General features: G+C 37.4%; 2 protein-coding genes across 2 annotated transcripts; one reads left to right on the top strand and one right to left on the bottom strand.

Moving 5' to 3' along the window:
• The first annotated feature begins 15,459 nt into the window (after positions 1–15,459).
• On the top strand, positions 15,460–18,729 carry LOC149398021 (Core-2/I-branching beta-1,6-N-acetylglucosaminyltransferase family protein). Its single transcript, XM_089614938.1, has 4 exons — positions 15,460–16,321; positions 16,896–16,971; positions 17,078–17,193; positions 17,980–18,729. Exons 1-4 carry the CDS (start codon positions 15,733–15,735, stop codon positions 18,489–18,491), a joined length of 1,293 nt encoding a protein of 430 aa, XP_089471064.1. The 5' UTR covers positions 15,460–15,732; the 3' UTR covers positions 18,492–18,729.
• Positions 18,129–21,093, bottom strand: LOC149398020 (pentatricopeptide repeat-containing protein At5g66520-like). Its single transcript, XM_089614937.1, has 3 exons — positions 19,730–21,093; positions 19,113–19,422; positions 18,129–18,511 (listed from the first exon to the last, which is right to left on the bottom strand). The coding sequence occupies exons 1-2, from the start codon at positions 21,022–21,024 to the stop codon at positions 19,116–19,118; spliced, it is 1,602 nt and encodes a 533-aa protein (XP_089471063.1). The 5' UTR covers positions 21,025–21,093; the 3' UTR covers positions 18,129–18,511; positions 19,113–19,115.
• Between the last annotated feature and the right edge of the window lie 5,140 nt (positions 21,094–26,233).

The raw sequence follows: 26,233 nt of genomic DNA, 5'->3' as shown, positions 1-26,233 counted from the left end.
ATTACAAATTTATTTTTTATGTTTATTTGTTGCGTTTAATTTTAACTTTAAAATTTATGTTAGAGTTTTTAATTTTTATTTGAACTGTGTTTTAATATGACTTTTGTAGTCATTTTGTTAATTTTGGTGTTTTAATATGATTATGGTTATATATATATATATACATACATACATATAATTGGTATAAAAAAAATTTCGTGTTACTGTGGAAACGGTATAATATAGTGTGGCTTTTGCAGTTTGATTGGAGACAATTTGACACTAAATATAGTGATATACCGTAAGATTGGAATTGGCCTTAGAGCAAAACCGATCGACAAAGAGCACTTTTTTCGTATAAATTGAGTGCACACGTTCTTACCATTAGACCAAGTTGACAACTTGTTACATTCTATACAATTTTAATATAAGATATGTAAATAGAAAACTTTAATATATAAATCAATATAAAAAAAATATAAATATTATGAATTAAGTTATACAAAATATGTCATGTATAAAATATATATATACATATATATATATATATACATATTTATACAACTATATATATATATATGTATGTATTGGGTATAAATATGTTGAGATTGAAATTAACGAGAGCATTTGATATGATATTGGGGAATAAACAATTAGGTATTCAAGATTATAAAATATAATTAGCTTTAATTTCAAGTTTAAAAATTAAAAGATACATATATATATATATATATATATATATATATATATATATATATTAAATATATTCTACAACATTATTTTCGTTCGATTTTTCATAGGCATGTTGATTTTCCATGGAATATAGCATTTGAAAACGGCATATCAATTACCATTTTTCACATTTTTTATGTTCGTTTATTTGTCGGCGTGTCGATTTTTCCATAAACCGGGAGGTTTGAAACGGCATCGAAAACGGCATTTCAAACCTTGCACTACACGCAACTCCTTAGATGTTTCCATAATCTTGTTCGAGTGACCTTTCAATGTAGTGAGAGGTAGTGAAAAAAAAAAAAAAAAAAAAAAAAAAAAAAAACAATCACTATCGTTGATTCGCGCCAAATATCAATTAATGATTCTTCTAAAATTTGTAATTCATTAAATTAAAAATAGTAGATTAAGAGCGCCTTGAACTCATTGATTCACAAATAATACAAAAAACAATTAAATGGGAGAAAACTCTCTGTTTTCAGGAGTTCTTCTCATTAATCATAGTTTCTTTTACAAAGAGGCCTATAAGTCTATTTATTACAAAATCCTAAAACTAATACTTATTTAATTATAGAAACTAAATAAAATAAATATAATTAAATATTCTACTACGTTCATGCTAAACCCAATCACTTATACAATTATATATATATATATATATATATATATATATATATATATATATATATAAGATACGGATACTATATATAATAGAGCATACTGATATGTAAATATAACTAATAAGTACCTATATATATATATATATATATTACTACTATATTATACGCATAGAATATTAGTACTATATATATACGTACTACATAAATATAAGTAAATACTAAATAAAATACAACTATTTTAATAACAAAATATTTAGGATATAAAATATTTTTTTTTATTAAAATTTGGTATCTAATCTCTCATTCTCCTCGACTTTGAAAGAATTCGTCCTCGAATTCGATGCACCTTCACGTAGTTTACATGGAGGATAATTTATTGGTGAACTCTGGATAGCAAAACTCAATCGTGGATGAAATAAATCCATCAACGAAGTCTTTCGAAGATTCATAAGTTTCATTGATCATCCGATTAGCTTTGTGCACGTCTTCTTCTTCCTCGTCGCTTTCATCAAATATTGGACTGCTCGGAAATGATTTCCACTTCTTCATCACTTTCAATCGTAAATTGCATCACTCAATGACTCAAAAAATATTTTTCTTCGCCATCAATTTCGAACATGAGTAATATGGAGTAGTCGTCAATGAATCAACAAAAATCTGTATGATTCACGATTGTCTTCGGCTCTAATACCAACTGATGTAGCGAGAGGTAGTGGAAATGAAAAAAAAACGACGATCGTTGATTCGCGCACGAATACCGATCAATGATTCTTCCAAAACATATTAATTCGTTAGATTACGAATACCGGATTAAGGTCGTCTAACTCATTGATTCGCAAAAAATAACGAACGCAAGAAAATGGGAGAGAACTCTTTCTTTGAGGGTTTTTCTCATTAATCACAATCTTCTTTTTCAAAGAGGCCTACAAGTCTATGTATAAGAAAACCCTAAAACTAATACTTATTTAATTAAAGAGACTAAATAAAATAAAATAAAAAATTAAATATTCTACTACGTTCATGCTAAAGAACCCTCATATTTAGGATATAAATATTAAGATTTTCTCTTATTATCCGGTATCTATTCTCCATTACCTTCACAAATTGGCAGGTGTGTTCCGAGGCTTAAGACGACGGATTTTTTTGCCGAATATTTCATTTCCTATGGTAACGAGTTACGTACGTCCACTAAAATAGAAAAAAAAAATAATAAAAAATAAAAAATAAAAAAACAATTGCCAATTTATTCTAAAACTTTATCGAGGTGGTGCCATATTTTATTTTCGGGCCGCATACCCTATGAATTGAATATCTATTCCTGTGACTTATTTCTAGAACAACAAGTAGCGTCATCCTTTTTCTTTTCTGTGGATACAAGATTACAGACAGAAAATAAAAAAATCATTGTAAGAAAAATTTGTTGGTAATCTGTGATTTGGACATATTTGATTTGCAACAGCTTGTTTAAGATACTTTGTAATTACGAGGTTTTGTGCTATGATAGTTTAAATTGTATTTTGTAGGGATAATTCAAAAATTATTATTATTTAGAGTTGTTTTTACCAAAATACATTAATAATTTTTTTCCAAAACTATGAGCATTACATAAAAGAGAAGTAGCCGCTTGAGGAGAGAGGTTTTAAAATAATAGCCCAATTATTAATAAATTTGGTATCTAGCCCAAATAATTTCAAAATTCCAACATTACCCTTCCAATTTCGAAGTTAATCTGATTAACCAAGTTGGTTAATCAGATTAACTATTTTTTTTTTTAGGAAAAAAAATTTTTAGAATTTTTTTTTAAAGTTAATTTCGGAGTTAATCTGGTTAACCAAGTTGGTTAATCAGATTAACTAATTTTTTTTTCAAAAAAAAAAAATTTTAGGAATTTTTTTTAAGTTAATTTCGGAGTTAATCTGGTTAACCAAGTTGGTTAATCAAATTAACTAATTTTTTTTTTAGGAAATTTTTTTTTTAAGTTAATCTAATTAATCAAGTTAGTTAATCTGATTAACCATGAATGTTAGTTAATCTGATTAACTAATTTTTTTCTTGATTTTTTTCGAATTAACTATGTCTATTAGTTAATTTGATTAACTAAGTTAGGTAATCAGATTAACTATGTCAGTTAGTTAGTATGATTAATTAATCAATTGTTCAAAATTGGTTAGTTAATCCAATTAACTAATTTTTGTCGTTGATTCATCACAAATTACAACTTCTAGATTCAATTTTTTGTTAGTAAATCAGATTAACTTAGTTAGGTTTTTGTATTAACTAACATTCAACAGATTTCACCAACTAATTCAGATTTAATGTATGTTCAAATCTGATAGTTAATCAGATAAACTTACTTAGTAAACTAGATTACCTAACATAATTCCCAACAAACTGTGAACATTAGCTTAATTATAGGTTAGTTAATCATATTAACTTACTTAGTAAACTAGATTAACTAAACATCTAGCCAATCCACATTGCTAAACATCTCCTGAACTTTAGCAAATGCTTCCATGGGAAGACCTTCCTTCTCTTCAAACCCAGGCAAATCAATCGTCGTCTTCGTCGCTCCGAGAGACGGAACCGTAAGCGATCCTCCGCGATTGAGCGTCGCCGATCTCTCCGGCAGCGCCGAAGCTGAGCTCCAAGACTCTCCCGCCAGGCTCTATCTCGTCGGAGTCGCGCTACGCGAAGCGTGATACCACACCGACGCGAAGCGTGTTACCACGCCACCACGAGATTCCAATGCGAGCGATCGGCAACCGAGAGACGGAACCGTAAGCGATCCTCTGCCATTGAGCGTCGCCGATCTCTCCGGCACCGCCGAGGCTGAGCACCAAGACTCTCCCGCCAGGCTCTATCTCGTCGGAGTCACGACGGAGAACAGCTACGCGAAGCATGATACCACACGACCACAAGATTCGGATGTGAGCGATCGGCGACTTTGCGAGGGAAGAGGAATGAAGAGGAATCGTAAGGATTTTGGTTATGGTGGTTTAGGGTTAGGCTGGAGTTTGTTGCAGGTTTAGGGTTAGGCTGCGTAGAAGACGAAGAAGAAGAATAGATGGGTCTGGAGAAAATGAACATACGAATTGTAAATAAAGTTGGGGGTAAAGGACAATTTTGGAAACTCAAAATAATTTGGGCTATTTCCCTAATAAACTAATAGTTGGGCTATTATTTTAAAACTTGTCTCCTCAAGTGGCTAGTTGTTTACAAATCTCTTAAAAAAAATTATACCAAAGCACCATTAATCTTTATTCATCTCTCTCTCTCTCTCTCTCTCTCTCTCTCTCTCTCTCTCTCTCTCTCTCTCTCTCTCCTCTCTCTCTCTCTCGCGAAGCCTGAATTGAGTTCTTCCTCTACACAGCCACCAGACTAATTATAAGCTAAGGTTAAATTCATTTTAGTTCTTCATGTTGATAATGCTCTTTATTTATTTATTTATTTATTTATTTATTTTTATGTTTAGGATTTAGGACTTTACATTAAATATATGTTTTATGCGAAATCAAGTAATGAGTTAAAAATATGATTTTGAGGTTTTTGTTTTAAGTTATTCCGAATATTAAAAAAATTCGTCTTTGAAAATTTATTGACATATTTGTAACCTGGATGTCAATTATTCTTACAAAAAAAAAAAAAAAAAAAAAAAAAAAACTTCTTTGAAGATTTATTGATATGTTCGTCAATAAATTTTTAGATGTCAATAAGTTTTTGGATGTCAATAAATCTTCACAGAATTTGGGATTTTTCTTTGACAATTTATTGATATGCTTGTAATAAATTTATGGATGTCATAAATTTGGTAGTTTTTTCTATTTTTTTTTTAATATTTTAAATATGAGAAATGTAATTTAGAATGTGGAACATAGCGAATTAACATCCCTTGCTTCTTTTTTTTTTTTCAAACACCGATTTTGATTTAATGAGGAGAGAGGTAAATGAAATAAGAAAAAAGAGGGAAAATTAAATATGGTTAAAAATGTAATTCTGCAAGTCACAACTTTGGTATCATCCCATTTTTCGATGCACAATTTTAGCATGATCGTCAATAACAAATGAGAGATTCATCCTAAATTTTGGTAGAATTTTCTCACTAATATGTGTTAATGTCAGTTTTTTGGATACTATTCAATATCCCATGTGGTTCGATACGAGTCGGACCCTATGACCACACATAAGATCGAATGCTCTAAAGTAAGGAGGCGCACAAGAATTTTCACCAACCTGGGCTCCGATGCTCAACATTTGTTGAGTTCAAAATGTGAGATGAGATCTATGTCTCGTCTCTAAATTTTAGAGCGAGAAAGTGATGAGTGAGAGAGAGAGAGAGAGAGAGTTTACCGCTCAAGACTATTTTGACAAGGTTTTCCCTAGATGAGAACAAAAACGTAGCTCAACGTTGCGGTGAGGGGTATTTATAAGGGCTTAGAGGTTTGAGAGGGTAGTTGAATCTTGAAAGAAAGGAGAGGCTCATGAGCTCTAGACGTTAGCGACAGGTCTTAGTCATCTTAAGAAGGCTCGGCATGGAGACATTTTTAGCATTCTATATGCCATTGAGGATTCAAATTAGTGCGGACTTATGCTCTTCTGGAGTGAGAATGTGATACATAGTCAAGCCGTGAAGATCTGGGCCTTAGGTTAGCGGCAAGCGCACTTGGCGCATGTGAGGTCCACATCATGACTTGAGGATGCGGCAAAAGTTCGTGCATGGATTGAGTCTGCGGCAAGGTGGAGTCAGCGCCATGACTTGAATCAGCATCATAGAGTATGCGACGTTTAGATTGTGGCTTGGACGAGGGCGTACACGGTGTTTCCATTCGAGGTAAGGGTGGCGTGACACAGGCTTGAGTGCACGACAAGGTTCTTGGTGTAGATGCTTGGCACAGACGCGTCGTGAGGAAAAGGTCCATTGGCACAAGCGCATGTTGATAGTGCCCTAGAAGGCTTGGGGGCGAGGATATGGCGCTGGAGGCGTGCGATCACGCAAGGCGTATCGCAACACGACACGAGGAATCTTGGTCTTAGCCGCGTGTCGGAGACCTGCGGTAGGAGCTTTGTGCTCTCGACATAAGATCTTTGCATTGCTACTTATGTTTGGCATGTGGAGTCAGTGTGGCAAGCGTCAAGGAGTGCCACACCATGGACCTCTGCACGCTGGGGACTCGGATGTGTTGCAGATTAGAGCACCATGTAAGGGTGTTGTAGACTAGAATTTTCACCGATGGTGAGTGTCACAGACTTGCCCACCGTGCGGCTGAGGAATGGTGTCGTGGACTGCGTACCTCATGGATTAATTTGTTTTGCGAACTCTTAAAGGCGTCGTGGACTTGGTCTGCAACGGACTCGCTAAACAATAGGTACTAGGCATGGATGAAGTCGTGGACTAGGCGTGGAAAACTTGGCGTGACTCAAACCCTTCAGACTTGGCGTGCCTTGGACTCAAGATGGTGTGGACTTGGTCATGCGGATTCTTGAATTTTATGAGTCGGGCTTGTGATTCTTTTCAGGGGCTTGAACCTTATTCAATTGGGCCCTTGTTGTTTTTTTTAGTAGGAGTGTAGTATTTCTAGTATAGAAAAACGACGCTGCAGTAATATGTTATTTAGTTATTTTGTATTTTAATGATCACGCTTATTAATCGTTAAAATTTATTTAATTTTGAATTGGCACAATTTTTATGAAGTTTTTGTTGGCATTGCACTTAAGATTTGACGTTTAATTTCCATCCACAAACGAAGTCCCATAGGAATTCGCATTCCAAATTTTTTTTTCTAAAACTATTTATTTATGAAATCAAACCACCGTCACATTGATGGTCGATATTTCATACGTTGTTTGAAATTTACATCACATGGATATTGTAGCTATATAGCTTTCTTGAAATGCTTGAACTGCATTTAGCCAACATTTGATTAGTAATTAGAAATTAATCACTCTCATTATTATTTGACCTAAAGGGTCAACATGTCCTTGATTTTTTTTTTTTTAATAAACAATAATTCCATGGATTTTTTTTTAAATAATAAACTAATATTTTGCTTTAATTACTTTTTTTTGTCTCTTTCTTATGTACTATATTTTTTTCTTAATTTTGTAGCCACGTATCAGTTTATAATTTTTTTCATAATAATTAATATTGACGATTATAACTGTAAAAAAAAAAATATTGACAGTTGTAGATAAATATCAAACCAAAAAAATTAATATTGTCTTTTTTGGACGGTTAATAATGTGAGTAGTAAATAATGGGAGTGAGTAATTTTAATAATTAATAAAGCTTTAGCTAAAGTGTGATTGACCACTATTATATTGATTAGTTAGTTAATTTTTTTAATTCTATAAGCATATTGTTAATATCTAGTAGTCGCACCAAGTGCTTAGCTTGGTTGACAATACACATAAAATTGTTGATGATGTAATTAAATGTTATATTTTGTAATTTGTAATTTCAATACCTAATATATGTTATTGTTGTTTGTGAATGTAAAGAATTATTTTTTTTAGGGTTATATAGGTGTATAGCCATTTTGTTATAGAGGATTTAAATTTAGTCAACCTTTTGTTAATTTTTAGTAAATAGCTACACTCACCAATTTACAAAAAGTAAAAAGACCAGATCGGCCTCAGTGTCAAATTCCCGCTCATGATTTTCAGCCCATTAATCAAAATGGAAATCAAATATTAGGTCATAATTTCTTGCACAAATCAAGGGACCATCATTAACAAACGTAATTAAACATCACGCACCATAAAATCCATTCAAAACACACGTACCTCAAAATTTACCGAGATGCTCCCTCGCCGACAGGAGCACCACAAATCTTTTCTTCTTCTGTCATCTTCTTTCATCTCCGGGAGGCAACGAGAAGAAAGAAGATGACAAAAGAAGAAAAGATTCGTTTAAAAGAGGAAAATATTCATTTGTCCACGCCGTAATGTCGGCCATGGTGTTCTCCGCCATGGCCATGTTCGTCCAGAGCGATGAAGAATTGAGATTACAGGATTTATTGTATTATGATGATCCTTCATTTTTTTTTCTCTCTTCTTCTTCTTCTTCTTCTTCAGAATTGCTGGTGGTTTTGAGTGTATGAGATTTGTTTCAGTGATTGTGAATTTGCTGAGATTTTGGTTTTGGTGAATTCTTATTCAGTATTGTAAATACGACGTTGATTTACAGTTAATACCAATTGTTTCAGCGTAATGCCCTGTAAATACAAAGATGATTTGCAGTATATTCGTGTAAATAAACTGAAAAAAATTCTGGAAATATTTTGGACGTTCTAAAATTATGAAAACAAATAATATCAATAAATGAAGAATATATTTACAGATTTTATCCATAATGAATTTCCACGAAAATAGAAACTAATTAGCTAAAGTCAACGCTGAAATTTCCAAATACACGTTAACAATCTTTCCAAATCGGTTAGATTCAAAATTTTAAAAAAAACTGCCTAATTCAATTAGTGGGCGTAATAAATAAGGGCAAATGTGTAAAACTAATTCAATTAATAAGATGTCACGTAATTGAATTAGTTTCAGTTGAATTCTTATCCAGTATTATAAATACGACGTTGATTTACAGTTAATACCAATTGTTTCAGCGTAATGCATTGTAAATACAAAGATGGTTTACAGTATATTCGTGTAAATAAACTGAAAAAAATTCTAGAAATATTTTAGACATTCTAAAATTATGAAAACAAATAATATCAATAAATGAAGAATATATTTACAGATTTTATCCATAATGAATAGCCACGAAAATAGAAACTAATTAGCTAAAGTCAACGCTGAAAATTTCCAAATACACGTTAACAATCTTTCCAAATCGGTTAGATTCAAATTTTTTTTAAAAAAACTGTCTAATTCAATTAGTGGGCGTAATAAATAAGGGCATAGGTGTAAAATTAATTCAATTAATAAGATGTCACGTAAGCAAGATGGTTATTTACGGGAAAGTAACGAAAGACTGGTTAAAACCAAATTGCTAGTGTCTAAGATGGCTACGTAGCCAATTTTTTTTTTTTAAATGATCTAGTATCTTATATATATATATATATATATATATATATATATATATATATATATATATATATATATATATACTTTATACTTAGAAATCAAAATGATGGTTTACTGTTCATTTACTGTTCATAACATAAACCAATTATAATTTTACACGTATATAAGTTTTATCCTTACCACGTTCTCAATTGCTTCCTCAATTTCTTCTTCTCCATTCTTCCTCACCTCACCTCACCGCTCTCTTTCTCTTCCTTCTTCTCTCACTGATTCTCACCCCCTCTCTCCTGAACAATGCCACCACCATTTCCCCGTCTTCCTCTCTCTCACCCGCTCCCTCTTCTTCGTCCTCTCTTCCTCTCTCCCGCGCGACCGCCAACCCCGACTGCGCGCGCGCCTCTGCCGACCGCGCGACCAGCGACCAGGCGCCGCCATCTCTATCTCTCGCCTGTTGTCTCTCTGTCCCCGCACTCACCCGACACGCGCTTCCGACGTGAGCACAGCGCGAGTGCCGACGAGCTCCGAGTCTTCTGCGCGACTTGACAGGACTCTTCCTCCTCCGCCGTGCCGACCTCTGCTCTTTCCTCGCTGGCAACGACGCTTCCAAAGAATCTCGGTCGCCCGATTCCGCTCTCTTCGTCGTCGGCCTCCAGAGTTTTAGGTTTGTAAATTAGGGTTTTTTTAATTGTTATTTCTAGGGTTTGAAATTGGCATCTGATTTGGGGATTCCGAAATCGTGCTTGTTTCGATTGATTTCGTTGTATATCATGATTGAATTTAAATTGAAGCATGTAAGTCTGATTTTGTGAGGATTGTTAGTGGTCATTCAATTGCCTTTGTCTATTGTTGCTTTAACTTAAAATAAATTCCCACAGATTGATTTAACAAATGGTTAATGCTTCTGGTATCCAGTTGTGTTTTAGCAGTTCTAGATTTCTTTAATGATTATGCCAGGTCTGAGTCTGTGGCTTCGTGTGTAGCTCTGTGACGTTTCGTTTATGCTTTTGTTCAGGACCATCAGAGAAGGCGTTTACACACTTTTGGACCACAGATTCATGCCCTGTTACGGTCAAGGAATTGGCTAACAGAGCTCCGTTCGAAGAGACGAGCTGACGTGATGATGGTGAGACGAGCTGACGAACTGATGGTGAGATGAGTTGACGAACTGATGGTGAGATGAGTTGATGAACTGATGATGAGACGAGCTGACGTGATGATGGTGAGACGAGCTGACGAACTGATGGTGAGATGAGCTGACAAACTGATGGTGAGATGAGTTGACGAACTGATGATGAAACGAGCTGACGTGATGATGGTGAGACGAGCTGACGAATTGATGGTGAGATGAGCGATGAACTGATGATGAGACGAGCTGACGTGATGATGGTGGGACGAGCTAACGTGATGATGGTGAGACGAGCTGACGTGATGATGGTGAGACGAGCTGACGTGATGATGGTGAGACGAGCTGACGACCTGAGACTAGCTGACGAACTGATTTTCTACACTCCCCCTCAAGCTTGATTTGGTATGATGAAGAAATCGAGCTTGGATTGCACAGTTCGAAGAGGCTCGTCACTTGGATAGTCATTGATGGTGAGATGAGCTGACGAACTGATGATGAGACGAGCTGACGTGATGATGGTGAGACGAGCCGACGAACTGAGACGAGACAAAGAAATAAAATTATGAGAGGTTCTCAATTGTTGCTTTTTGCACAGTGCGTGATTGACATACCTTGGCAGTGAAGGTACTCCAGTGCAACAAGTACCTCATAAGCATAAAATCTACAATAACATCATCCACAAATTGTGATAGATTTTATAAATGAATAATAAATCAATCAAAACATTTTAATTTAATTAGGGATTATTATCTCTATTACCTCACAACATCTTCCTTGGGGACTTTTGTTGGTTGTCGGTCAAGAAGCAAGAACAGCTCTTCGTCCGGGCAGTAATCGGTTATCAGACAGATATGCGTTTTCGTCTATGAATTTTTCAAAATGAATTAAATATCTTTTAAACTTGAAATCAGAACTCAATACATATAAATTAATACTTAGTTAAACACGTGCGTTAGCACGTGGTACAAGCTAGTGTATATATATATATACATATACATATATATATATACATATACATATATATATATATACATATACATATATATATATATATACATATACATATATATATATACATATATATATATATATATATATATATATACAGTGGCGGAGCCAGGATTTCAATTAAGGGGGGGCAAATTTGAGAAATATTTTTGAGGAGTGGCATTATTGAAAAAAAACTTACAAATTTGGGTCAAAAACATAATTATTAGTAAAATTTAGGGGTAAAATTATAAAAAAAATATAAAAATTTGGGTCTAAAAAATAATTTTCAAAAATTGAGGGGGGGCATTGTTAAGTCGTTTTTTGGTTCAACACTTATGGACACGTGACGTGAGCGGACTTGGCCACGTGTCTTCAAATCTGTGAGATTAGTAATGGGATATTCCTCTTATCGAATGAAGAACGAGAGAATTGGTTTCTCAAGCTCTTGGACACGATCGTAGAGGGAATATAATTTGGCTCGGGGAGCCTCGGGTTTTGAGAGAGAGTGAACTTATCTCTCACACTCCAGAGAGAATGGAAAGAGATCGTTCCTCGTTTTTGTGTGAAAATGTGTGAGTGGAGTGGCTTTGATTCTCTTGGTTCTTGATTTCGGTCTCAAAGGTGTTTCTAGTGAGAGAAGTAGCTGAGTAGAGGTTTTGACAGAGTCTAGCTAGAGAGAGAAAAAGCCAACCCTTGATAAGTGTTTCTCTTAGGTATTTATAGTGAGGTGGTGAGAGTTAGGGCAGGAGTACGGTAGGAGTGAAGGGGTTCGGTCGAGGCCCACTTTTTGAAAAATGAGAAGGGAGGGTTCGGGCGAGGCCCCTTTTGCGAAATGGAAAAGAGGGGGGTTGGGCGAGGCCCCTTTTGCAAGATGGAAAGTAGGGGGGTCATGCGAGGCCCCTTTTGCGAAATGGAAAAGAGGGGGGGTCGGACGAGCCCCCCTTTACGAGATGGAAATGAGGGGGGTCGGGCGAGGCCCCCTTTGCGAAATGGAAAAGAGGGGGGTCGGGCGAGGCCCCCTTTGCAAGATGGAAATGAGGGGGGTCGGGCGAGGCCCCTTTTGCGAAATGGAAAATAGAGGGGGTTAGGCGAGGCCCCATTTGCGAGATGGAAAAAAAAATGGGTCGGACGAGGCCCCCTTTGCGAAATAGAAAAGAGGGGGGTCGGGCGAGTCCCCCTTTGCGAGATGGAAAAGAGGGGGGTCGGAGGCCCCCTTTGCGAAATGGAAAAGAGGGGGGTCGGGCGAAGCCCCCTTTGCGAGATGGAAAAGAGGGGGGTCGGGCAAAGCCCCCTTTGCGAAATGAAAAAGAGGGGGGTTGGGCGAGGCCCCCTTTGCAAGATGGAAATGAGGGGGGTCGGGCGAGGTCCCCTTTGCGAGGTGGAAAGGAGGGGGATCGGGCGAGTCCTCTTTTACGAAATTGAAATAGAGGTTCGGGCGAGTCCTCTTTTACGAAATGGAAATAGAGGTTCGGGCGAGTCCTCTTTTACGAGATGGAAATAGAGGTTCGGGCGAGTCATCTTTTACGAAATGGAAATAGAGGTTCGGGCGAGTCCTCTTTTACGAAATGAGAAAGGGGTTCGCGCGAGTCCTCTTTTACGAAATGGAAATAGAGGTTCGGGCGAGGCCTCTTTATTTTTGGGTTGGGCCTTAATTTTTGGGTTCGGTCGAGCTCGCTTGGAGGTCGAGCCTGGCTGGGAGGTCGAACCTGGCTGGAGGTCGAGCCTGGCCTGGAGGTCGAGCCTGGCTGGAGGTCGAGCCTGGCCTGGAGGGCGAGCCTGGCTGGAGGTCGAGCCTGGCCTGGAGATCGAGCCTGCCTGGAGGTCGAGCTCGCCTGGAGGTCGAGCCTGCCTGGAGGTCGAGCTCGCCTGGAGGTCGAATCTGCCTGGAGGTCGAGCCTGCCTGGAGGTCGAGCTCGCCTGGGGGTCGAGCCTGGCCTGGAGGTCGAGCCTGGCCTGGAGGTCGAGCTCACCTGGCTTGGAGATCGGGCCTGCCTGGAGGTCGAGCCTGCCTGGATGTCGAGCTCGCCTGGAGGTCGAGCCTGCCTGGAGGTCGAGCTCGCCTGGAGGTCGAGCCTACCTGGAGGTCGAGCTCGCCTGTCTTAGAGGTTGAGCCTGCCTGGAGGGCGAGCTCGCCTGGAGGTCGAGCCGGCCTGGAGGTCGAGCCTGCCTGGAGGTCGAGCTCGCCTGGGGGTCGAGCCTGGCCTGGAGGTCGAGCTTGCCTGGATTCGAGCCTGGCCTGGAGGTCGAGCCTGCCTGGTAGCTTCGGGATCGACCCAGCCTGATAGCTTCGGGATCGATCCAGCCTGGTAGATTCGGGATCGACCCAGCCTGGATACTTTGAGATTGGTCCAACCTGGATACTTCACGATCGACCCAGCTTGGGTATTTCGAGATCGAACCAGCCTGGATGCTTCGGGCGAGCCCCACTTGTCGAGACGGGAGCGGGTTGCTTCGAGCGAGCCCCTAGTCGAGACGGGGGCGGGTTGCTTCGAGCGAGCTGTTTGTCGAGGCGGAAGCGGGTTGCTTCAAGCGAGCCCCGCTTGTTGAGATAAGAGCGGGTTGCTTCATGCCCTTCTGTCAAGTCTTCGAGTTTTCCGCTTTGTTTCTTGGACTGGGCTCACTGTGCTTCTTTGTTTTTGGGTTGGGCTTTCATGTTTTTTTTGGACATGGAAAAATCTCGCATAACAGGCATTGGCCCACCCTGGCCCCGCCTTTGTATATATATATATATATATATATATATATATATATATATATATATATATATATATATATATATATATATATATACACACGATCTGTTTAGTTAGGTGCCATGAGTATGCCACTATTAGCTCACATATTCGCGAGTATTCCCGTATTTCACTGATGCAAGCACGCGATTAAGTCGATTGAAAGGTTTAATATAAAAATCAATATTAGTTCAGAAGCTGATTTGTAGAATTCTTGTATAAAGAAAACATGTATATGCAAGGAAGGTACGCAAGAGCTATGACTGGAATGAAATGAAATGTCACAATTTTCGTGCTTTTTGATAGGTCTGTCCAATTTAACAAAAATAATTAAACGGTCATATATAATAATAATTATGCTTCACAAGTCTCACGGTGAATACTATAAAGAACTAGAGAACGCCATGCTAATTTGCAATGTTCAAATCTAACTGAAATATGACACCATACATAGATGATCATCTATTAAATGTCTAATAATAGGCTCCATTAACACATGTTTTTGCAAGTACAACTTTAAGACACTTACAATTAACTCGAATCCATCAGAATTCTTGCTTATAAAAATTAGTTCATAATAATACGGATAAACTCATGATTTCAGATATAAAATTCACTATAAAGCCAAACCATCTAAACATGTTAACAATTCTGACGATCTCACCAACACTTCTTTTGATATGTTACCTTTCATGATTAAATATAAAAAACTATAGTATATTTTTTATTTTTGCCTTGTGTTCATGCATCTGAAATAGCTGCAATAAATCATTTCAAGCCTTGCCACGTTGACTTTTAAAGCCATGCTCTCTCTCTCTCTCTATATCTCTCTCTCATTGCAGACACAAATATATTGTATATACTTGTATATAAACATATAAAGTGAAAAAGAATTCATATACCAATGTCATTACTTTTGGGACCATAAAGAAAAATCCTAGATACCTTGGATCAACAATCCACCTTCAATCAAATGGCTCTATGATTTCTACAACAACAAAAAAAAGACTAAAAAGTAACTTTTATCAATTTAGAAAAAGAAAAAAAAAAAAAAAAAATCCGGCCGGGTCCCATTAAAGGACATCATAATAATTATCTCCATGGTTTTTTTGGCCTTTTGGGATTCGGACAACCAACATCAGAGGACCAAACTTAATTTAAAAAAAAATCATTTTCATTTTATGTTCCTTTTAATCTATACATTTATACATATATATATATATATACATTTATACATATATATATATACATTTATTTGTTCATAACCATACACACACATAAACACACAAACTAACACTCTCTTCCTCTTCAAATCACATTTCCATTCATTATGGATCACACAACACAACACACCCACCAACCAAAAGCATTAAACAACTAACTCCAAACAAAACAGTTGATTCATACATACATCCAATTACTTTCCCTCACAAAACAATACAGATCTCATTCATTCTTCCCAAATAAAATCCTATAAAACAATGAGCTCACAAAAAACTTCCCATTTTGGGTTATAATAATAATAATGGATATTATTATTAGCAACACTAACAAGCAACAAAACAACAACAAGAGGAAAATATGGTTCTTGCCATTAGTCCTCTCATTAACACTCTCAACCTTCCTCGTCCTAATCTCAATCTTCACCTCCTCGGCTTGGTCATCCTCACACGTGTACAAAACAGCCCAACCCACCATCAAAGCCCAGAAACCGACCCCAATCTTCGTGGAGGGCAAACTCGGAATTTCCCCAACTCTCACCGACCCGGTTCCGAGACTGGCGTATCTGATCTCGGGCTCGGTCGGAGATGGGAAAAGCTTGAAGAGGACTCTCAAAGCGCTTTACCACCCGAGAAACCAGTACGTGGTTCACCTTGATTTGGAGGCTTCTGTGGAAGAGAGGCTTGACTTGGCAGAGTTCGTGAGGAGAGAGAGAGTGTTCGCTGAGGTGGGAAATGTACGGATGATCGTGAGGGCTAATTTGGTAACTTACAGGGGACCGACTATGGTCGCGAATACGCTACACGCCGCGGCGATTTTGTTGAGGGAAGGTGGTGATTGGGATTGGTTTATTAATCTCAGCTCTTCTGATTATCCATTAATCACTCAAGATGGTAACTTAGATATTTTTTTTTTCTGGGTTTTGCTTATTGGTCCAAAAAGATTGAGTCTTTGTATCTCACGTTTTTTTTTTTTTTTTTTTTTGGGATTGGTTTGGAAGTATATTGGTGGAATTGAGGCATACGTTGTTTAGTTTTAGTTGGAATTAATTGGACGAAACAAAAGCTCTAATTTTGTTTTTTTTTTTAAAGCAAAGTGTCGTTTATGGTTTGTTGTTTTATTGCTCTTCAATTGCTTGATTTCATTGGTTCGCTTAATGTTTTTTTTTTTAAATCTGGGATTGGGTTTAGGACTTTGACTTTGTAGATAATAGACTGATTATTTATTACTTATAAATTCTTCTGATATTATATATTGTGTTTGGTAGATTTGGTTTTCCTAGTAAATTATATCACCTGTTAATATTGCTGCTCTCATGTATGCCTGTTTTTACTACTTTTAAAAGTTGGTGAAACGTGTGAAATGTTGCCCCTTTTGAATAATTTCATCTCTTTACTAATTTCAATTTTTTTTTTTTAAATTAGTGAAAAATGTGTAAATTTATTTTGTGAAAAAAAAATAATGCAGATTTGCTTCACACATTGTCAACAATCCCGCGAAACCTGAATTTCATCGAGCACACAAGCAAGATCGGGTGGAAAGAGTGAGTCCCTCTATTTTACCGCGCCTTTGTTAGCTTTCATTCTTTCAACAAACACAAGAGCTATCTTAATAAAAAAAATGATTTTTTTTAAACCCATTATTTTCAGGGCTCATAGAGCAAGGCCAGTGATAATCGATCCGGGACTGTACAGCGTAAACAAATCGGACGTGTTTTGGGTGCCCGAGAAGAGGCGCGTTCCAACAGCGTACAAGTTATTCACAGGTTTCGGATTCTTGAGTTTTTTCCCAAACTAAATTTATAAAGGAAATATGAGTTTAGACACTTAACAAAAGCTTTTTGAGGCCTATGGATCAGAAAGCTAGTTCTAAGAAATTTTAATGAAGTTGATAAAACTTTAAGAACCTGATATCTGAATTTTTTATTTTTTATGTTATTGAAGAACAATAACCTAAAAACAAGTAGTTTCTGAGCTTCGAGAGTGTCACACTACTCTCATGACGTCTAATTTGGTACTCAACATTTTATTCATGAGTCCGAGCTAACTCTTATTACAGAAGAAGAACAAAAACTAAAACTAAAACTACTCTCCCCTGAAAACAAACTCCTCACCTAAAATAATATATCCATTGAACTCTCTTTATGAACACATGAGTTCATTTTAAAACTTTGTAGCAGAAGTGTCTAAATTTGGACTAGATCACCAACACTTGGTTCTGTACTTAAATCTTATGTACTCGGTGTACTACATAGCAATAACCTTCTTTTCTCTCTATGTTTGGAACACGAAGAAAAAAAAAAAAAAAAAAAAAAAAAAAAAAAAAAAAAAAAAAAAATCCCTAGTATTTTCCATGTCTTATTCGGAGTGATGTGCATTTTGAGACGTTAAAATTTCTACGTAAAATTTGTTTGAAAATGTATAAATAAATTCCGGATTTTATTTCCCTTTAAGAATAATGTGGAAAAATAAACCCACACATGTTTCCTTTCACAACTAACGAACGATTTGGTGACAAATTTACCCTGATATAATTTTTTTTTTCTTCGCAGGGTCGGCTTGGATGATGCTATCTCGGCCGTTCATAGAGTACTGCATATGGGGTTGGGACAACCTCCCGAGAACCGTCCTAATGTACTACGCGAACTTCCTCTCCTCGCCGGAGGGCTATTTCCACACGGTGATATGCAACGCGAAGGAGTTTCGAAACACGACCGTGAACCACGACCTTCACTACATCTCTTGGGACAACCCTCCGAAGCAACACCCACACTTCCTCACCCGCGAAGACCTCCCGAGGATGGTCCAGAGCAACGCCCCCTTCGCCAGGAAGTTCGCCAGAAACGAGACCGTCCTCGACGAGATCGACTCCGAGCTTCTGGGGCGCGACGCCGACGGCTTCTTCCCCGGCGAGTGGCTTCGGAGAAGCGGGGACGGGTCGGGTTTCGTTGTCGCTAAGGAGAACGCGACGAGGCTCAACCCGGGTCTCGGGGCCGAGAGGTTTAGGAGGCTCGTTGACGGGTTGTTGAACGCCGAGGATTTTCTCAAGAGGCGGTGTGCTTGAGTAGTTGAGACCCGAGAGCCCTGGGATTTCAGGGTTTAGTAAGTTATATGTAGAGGAGTTTAGAAGGAAAAGAAATCGCCGCTACTCCTTTTTTTTTCTTTTCTTTTCTTATGTATTAAATATACAGTACTTGCTATTTTATACCATTGTTCTTGCAGCTCAAAGCTGGAAGTGTAGTTAAAATGTATAACTTTGTATCACATATATATAGTTTACTCAAAAGAGAATTCTCATGCCATCGAGACTTACATGACGCGCGAATAACAAGTTCTCCGAATCACTTTAGAATATTTTTGGGGGAGAACTAGTCTCCTATATAATTGGTTTCCTAGTTGAATTCTTATTTGTAGGTGAAGGGTGATTTACTATTTTTATCTGTTTATTATTTTTTATGAGTAGCTTAAAGTATTTATCTAGTGCCAATAACTTGGGAATTTTGAAACCTTCAGTGTATCTGTAAAGGTAGCTCTTTCCTCTCCATCCATATGAAGCCAAATTTAGAACCAAATAGCTATTTGCACTTGTAAATCAGCTTATTTATTCTATGCTTTTTTTAGCATAAAAGAATAATATGATGTGACTAACAAACCACCAAAAAAAAAAAAAAAAAAAAAAACTCACCAATCAAACATCCTCCGAATCGACAACTCTTGAAAGAGACTCGAGAGTCCTAACCATCTCTTGTGCTTCCAAACGGCGAATATCACCGGCAAGAAACTCTTCGACCACACCATTCACCTCTATTACACTACATCCGGGCAGCTTAGGACTCCCGGCTCTCGCCATCATTTTCCTCACTCTCTTCGCCTCCGATTCCCACCCAGCCTCTTTGTAAATGTTGTACGAAAGAACGTGGGCCCCACAATCGGACACGCCATACTCGGCCAGCTTTCTCCAGACCCGGTCGCCAATCTCGACCCTCCCGTGGACCCTGCAGGTAAAGTGGAATTTCAAATAAACCATTAACCGAGAAAAACTAACTAAATGTTTGAGCTTTAAAATTAATATATACATATATATATATATATATATATATATATTTTAATTTTATTTAGGTTAATTGAAAGTTTTTTTTATAATGCTAAAAAATTTAGTTTTTTTTTTTTTAACCCAAATCTAACCTAAAGAATATGGGTTTTATGTTTATTATTTTATACTTACGGTAATTTCAACAAAAAACAGATTAAAATGTAATTAAAAAATCAAAATTAAATATTTAATATTTTCTTCATCTTTACCTGCAAGCACCGAGCAACGACCCCCACACATTCGCGTCCCAGCCTCCTCTGAGCCCGCCCATCTTCTCTTCCACAAACCTCTCGGCTTCCTCGACCATCCCGGCCCTCCCTAGAAGGTCGACGATGCACGCAAAGTGCTCGGGCCCGGGTCCAACTCCATAAAGGGCCTCCATTTCCCCGAAGATTTCGAGCCCCTCTTCCACCATTCTGGCGTGCTTGCAAGCCGCGAGGATCGCGACGAACGTGGTCCCCGTGGGTCGTGGAGCAAGGTCCGTTCTAGTCATTTGGTCGAAAAGCTCGAGAGATTTCCTGGCACGGCCGTTCAAGGAGAGGCCGGTTATCATAGCGTTCCACGCTTTAACGTCTCTGTTCCGATTCGACTCGAAGATCGCGAGAGCCGAATCGACGAGGCCGCATTTTGAGTACATGTCGATCAACGCCGTGGCTAGGATCGGATTCAACTCGAGCTTATTCCTCTTCGCGTAAGAGTGGACCCATTGGCCTTGCGTTACGGCCCCGAGGTTCGCGCAAGCCGTGAGAACGCTGACTAGGACCGACTCGTTCGGCTTCGTACCCAATTCTTGCATTCGCTCGAAGAGTCCGATCACTTCCCTGAAGTCACTCGACCGAGAATAAGCAGCCATTATTGCGCTCCAAGAAACAGAATTTCTCTCGGGCATTGCGTCGAACAGCTCTCGTGCCTTCTCGATATCTCCCGCTTTTCCGTACCCATCGATAATCGTCGTCCACAGAACAACGTCTCTCTCGGGACATGTATCGAACACCTTCCGTGCACTTTCCATGTCGCGGAGAACCAGCGAGTAAAACTCGATCAAAGCGCTGTTAACAAAGGGGTCGTCGCGAAAACCCGATTGGACCACGTGGGCGTGGACCAGCCGTCCGATTAACGCCGAATTCGGGCCGAGAATCGTGCAAGCCTTGATCAAAGCCGGGAAAGTAAAGTTGTTAGCTTTGACACCGTGACTCAACATTTCCAAGTAATAACGAATGGCTTCGATCGGACGGAGAGAGCGAGAACAAGCTCCGATCATGGTGTTGTAGGAGAACGCATTTCGGCTGTCGAGCGAGTCGAAGATCGCACGTGCGTATGCGAAGAAGGAGGGGGTTTTCGCGGCGGCGGAGAGGATCGGAGATAGGGTGAGAGGCTTTTGGGGAGAGGGAGATTGGAGGATTTGGGCGTGGATTTCCTTGAGCTGGTTTAGGGTTTTGCATTTTTTAGAGAGTGGAATAATGAGGTTGTTGAAGCTGTTGGTTTTAACGGTTTTTTGAATCATGTGAAATTGCGGGTCATGAAGGACCAAGGAGATTGGTTGTAGTGAAGTGATATATATATATATATATATATATGTGTTTGATCTGAAGTTAATTACTAGGCTTTTTAAGCTTTTGTTACCGATTTTTTTTATTTTATGTTTTTTAGTGATTCATTCTTTTATGATATTATTGAAAATTTAACTATAAATGAGTTTTTTTTTTTTTTTTTTTTTTTTTGAAACTGAATACAAGAAATGACATGGTCGCTGGAAAAAAAAAATGAAATGAATAGTGTCACGCAAACTAAATCATTTCAAGGTGGTTATTGAACTTATTAGATGAGTCGAATATCCTTAAATTTTAGTTATGTATTATTTTAACAACCCTTATTTTAATCATTTTAAACTCTAATTTTTTTCTAGTATGATTGGTTCAAACATGCGTTATGTCTTTTGAAATTCGATCATGGTGTTGAAGGTTCTTACCTATTTTTCTTCTCGATCTCATTAGTTTGCAATAACAAGACCTCCCGAGTCTCAAGTTCAAATCCTCACATCTCTCGGGGCTCCATGAATGTTAAAAGGCTTCGATTTTACTACCCCGAAATTCCTACTAATTTCCCTAATCATTCTTCTTACACCTTCTCGGATGGAAACAAGACTATTTTGCAATCCTTTGTCTGTCCTAGTTTGGCATGGGTATTTGTATGTGCCAAGCCACTTAGATTTCAAAGCTCATAACAAAAAAAATCCAGCGTTTGATATTGTTAAATAGCCAACATTTAGTAAATCCTAGGTAAATAGTCAATTTTATGTATTTACAGACATATCTTAGATAAATAATCACCTCTATGTATTATGTCACGTCATTATTTACAGCTGTTTACTTAAGATTTACCAAACGTTGGCTATTTAGCAATGTCAAACGTTTAAGTTGGATATTTTCCTAATTTCCTGTTTAAAAATTATAGAGGCACAAAAATCAGGGGTGATTTCAAAGAAGGTGAGCCATATATTTTCTCCTACAAGAGAGCCTTGAACGCTTGAATGAATGTAAGAGATTTTCTTTTCTACTTAAAAATTTAGTATCAATAAACATCCTCTTAGAAAAATGCCTGGTATATAGTCATAGTATTGTTAAGGCCCATGTCATTAGTGAGATCGGGCACATATTTGTGTTGAAACTTCACAAGTAAAAAAGAAAAGGGAATATACGGTAAAGGTCTGAGGGTATAACGAGCAAGAACTAAAGAATAAGCCACACAGGAATCAAATAAATAATTCAAATGGAGCATGCTAGTATAAAAAGTGGATTCCACGATGGGTAATAATCGTCATGGTAAGTTTTGACGATGGTCTATTTCAATAACAAAACACTTTCATCCATAATGTTGAAGGCACGGGCTTTTCGGAGACGAGCTTAGCGGAGGCAAGCACGCTCCAAGTGAGAAGAAGGCGAGAATAAGAGATAGATAGAGCAAGGTCGAGAAGAGGAAGAGAACCACATGGGAGAGATGCACGGTGAAGATAAACACGACGGAGACCGAGGACAGGAGAGAGGGAGAGAGAGAGAGAGAGAGAGAGAGAGAGAGAGAGAGATCATGATGGAGAGAAATCCGGGAAAGAGAGCGTCACGGTAAAAGAATGAAATAGGGAGAAAAAAAAAATCCCTACATAATCTTTACTTAACCTTATACCACGAGGGAAATGTTTTATAGTCATGAAAACTGTTGACAGACAAAAAATGTTTTAACAATTGTTCCGCAAAATACAATCAAATTGTTGAGCTACAATGGTGCCGAGGTTCTATGAACTAGGCGAAACTGCCTTAAATACAAATGAATCTAAAAAATAAAAATAAAATATAAGGGTGCTGAACAATAGGTGTAGTTTTCTGGCGTGTGATTTTGTGTAGAAAAAATGTCCCCCCTTCAATAGTTCTCTCTGGTATTTATAGACGCTTGTTGTTGGGGATACATAGGTTGATCAGATCCACGTTATGGGGGATACTTCCAATAACTACCCAATTTTGTAGGATATGGGCGGTTACTAGAGTTTTTCGGTGATAATCGTTGGAGTCTCCGTTCTTGGACGGTTTTGATATTAATGTGGCCACGTGTTTTTATATATTGAGCAGTCTTTGACCTACTTCTTTCTCTGTTCTTCGAAGTTCTGCCCGATAGGGTTCTCTCTTATCTTTTGAGCGGGTAGTTCCTTTGTTCAATATCCCTAGAATCAGTTTTACTCGGGCTCTAGTGATGGATTCATGTCGTTTTCGGAGGTACTGGGCTTACAGCTCAATACGTGATAATTTGAGGAGTAACATAAACAGTTCCCGTCATGACGTGAATATATTTGTCGCGACAAAAGCATTGTTAACTACACTTTTACCACGGCTGGAATATTTTTCGCCGTAGAAACACTTCCCGTCAAGTCGTACTATTTCCTTATCGCAAAGAAATCAGTGGAAATCATACTTTCGACAAACGGAAAATAAGCCCGTCCCGTCGTGTCAACTATATTTTTTCGTAACGGAACACATTTTTTCCGCGACGAAATACACCATAAGGGTTGTTTTTCCACGACGGGACACATTCCCATTGTGAAAGCGCCCCTTTCCACGACGGAAGTTAATGACCGCCGTGGAAAGAAAAAAACAACAACGTTTCCATGAAAAAAAAAATTATTTCCGTCGTGGAAATGGGCACGTCGAGACTTTCCCAGACCGGAATAAAAAAAGTTTTATCGTGTAAGCAGGTTTTGTTTTAGTGGCATGTTCCGCATATGTTTTTTCTATAGATCACATGTAAAATCGTGTCTTTTGCCCAAAATGAGCATATCACTAAAACAAATAGTTATACGTACGAGAACTCAAATTGAGGAATAAAAGATTTGGGGCTTATAGTAACAAAAATCTTGAACCTATCATGAAAAAGAGGGATTCATTTGCTGAGATTGATTACTGATATTTTACCTTTTTATTGTTATAATTCAAAATTTTATTTTGATCCCAAAAAAAAAAAAATGAAAGCAGCAAAATGTGATTTTCAATAAGTAACCGTGAAAGTCTCTCTGCTCAATCTTCAGTATTTCATTTGTGTAAAATTATCATTATTATACGGGTTCATTGGAGAAATAGTCAATTCAAACGTTTAGTATTGCTAAATAATCAACATTTCGTAAATTTTAAGTAAATAGCCATTGCATTTTATTTACAAGTGTAATTTTACACAAATACCCATAATATCAATCCCGCCCAAACCAATTTTGTTTTAATGTTAAATAAAAAAAATTAATAACCAAATAAATCGTTATAGAGTGCGTGCGTGAATCGACTTCATAACATTTCAAAGAAGGAAAAAAAAAAAGGAAGCACGTAGGCGATCCCAGACACGCTTTTTTTTTCGCCGACGAGCAGAGTTTTAGGAACAAAAAACATCTTCAGTCGCCGAAAAGATATCAGAGGTAAACAACAAACATCTTCAGTCGTCGAGAAGATTCATCACTGGTAATCATTTCAATTTTTTTCTTCTCTTTTTCGCAATGATTTTTTTAAAAAAAACTTTGTAGTTTTGTAAATCAGTAAAATCGGATCTAGGGTTATTGGTATTTTTTATTGTGGAATTGTTAATCGGTCCAATATTCTTGTTAATCGCTTGAGAAAATATTATTGTTTTATGTCTGTTTGTGCCTATGGGATTGAGGAATGCTGATAAGGCTGTGGATTTGAGTCTCTTTAGAGGGTCTTCGCTGCGTTCAAACTAGTTGTAAATATGTGTAAAATTGGTAAATAGTTGCAAATAATAGTGTAAATATTGCTAAGTTTATGTCTTCCCATATTTTTCCTTGTGTAATTAGTTGTAAATATTGTAAATAATAGTGTATTCAGCTGTAAATAAAAGTGTAATCAGTTGTAAATAATTGTAATCGTAATAAGCACTATAATCGGCAATTTTTTTCTTTTAATTTACTTATAATTTTGGCAACTTTAATTGATTTTCAATTTAATTTTTTCGGCAGTAAATGAGAATAATATTTACACAGTTTAGTTTTAAATTTGAATTATACGTCAATCTAAAGAATAAATCCCTATTGATTGGCAGTTACGGGATTACGTGGACTTAGTCTTTAATGGTGTATAATATTTGATTGAATATTGGTATATTAAGTGTAGGCAGTTAAGCCATTCAAATCTTTTTATTTTAGACAGTTTGGTTTTAAAATTGAATTATTTGGTCAATTTAAATAATAAATCTCTATAGATTAGCATTTAATTACGAGATTACGTGGATTAATAGTCTTAAATGTTATAGATTGACGAATTTTTTTAAAAGTTGGGCTTACGTTTCTTCCAAAAATTGTAATTTTAAAGTAAATAACTGCAAATGAGTGTGAATTATTTGAATATGTTGACTATTTATGATATATTGATATTTTCATTGCAAAATAAACAAATATTTACACTATTATGTACAACTATTTCCAACTGATTACAACTATTTACATTAATTTATAAATATTTACAAACAACGCAAAACTCTCTAGAGAGACTCAATCAGTCTATGCCGAGAAGACCGGCCATAATAGATCATCGTTGTTCGCTCGATGGAGGCATGTCTCTCCTCAATGGTCCTCAACGGTACGAGCATCGTACTCTGAAGACTCAGCCCAGCTAGATCAGATCCCGCAATCCTAAATGGTACGAGCATCGTACTTTGAAGACTCAGTCCAACCAGGAGGCAACAGATGTCCGTCGAGGAAGAACCTCCGAGACAATTTCACGCGCTCAATCGGATTGGCGAGGGCGTTCAGATCCAAGGACAGAAATGACGCTTGGAAAAAAAGAGATTAGATGGAGAAGGGTTGAGGAATGCGAGTGATCGATTACCTCTATGTTGAAGCTCCGTCATGGCCAAGAAAATCGGGGTCGGCGAACCAGGCGAGGATTGCCTCTTCTTTGAGCGAGAGCTTGAAAGTGAAGGGATTGTCTCTCCGATATAAATAGGTCTACTTAATATAGACGAAAAAAATAATTCAAATTTTAAATAAATTTCCGAATATAAAAAAGGGGCAAACTAGGTATGCATAAAGTACTCTGATTGGACTACGTCACCTTTGTGGCTATTTATTTAAGATTTACGAAACGTTGGTTATTTAGCAATGTAAAACGTTTAAGTTGACTATTTTGCTATTTTTTTTGTTATTGTTATACCTAGTAAAGTCTTAGTCT

This window comes from Urtica dioica, chromosome 5 (assembly GCF_054948205.1).
Source record: "Urtica dioica subsp. dioica isolate 48M chromosome 5, U.dioica_male_clone48M_v1_H2, whole genome shotgun sequence".
In the NCBI taxonomy this organism is placed as follows: domain Eukaryota; kingdom Viridiplantae; phylum Streptophyta; class Magnoliopsida; order Rosales; family Urticaceae; genus Urtica; species Urtica dioica.
This window is presented reverse-complemented; position numbering and strand designations above follow the sequence as displayed.

Excerpts from the sequence above, each read along its gene's own strand:
- LOC149398021 (XM_089614938.1), top strand. The coding sequence starts at position 15,733 with ATGGATATTATTATTAGCAACACTAACAAGCAACAAAACAACAACAAG. Across the intron at positions 16,322-16,895 it reads TCCATTAATCACTCAAGATG|ATTTGCTTCACACATTGTCA; the intron begins GTAACTTAGATA and ends AAAATAATGCAG. Across the intron at positions 16,972-17,077 it reads AGCAAGATCGGGTGGAAAGA|GGCTCATAGAGCAAGGCCAG; the intron begins GTGAGTCCCTCT and ends CATTATTTTCAG.
- LOC149398020 (XM_089614937.1), bottom strand. The coding sequence starts at position 21,024 with ATGATTCAAAAAACCGTTAAAACCAACAGCTTCAACAACCTCATTATT. Across the intron at positions 19,423-19,729 it reads TCGTTGCTCGGTGCTTGCAG|GGTCCACGGGAGGGTCGAGA; the intron begins GTAAAGATGAAG and ends CTTTACCTGCAG.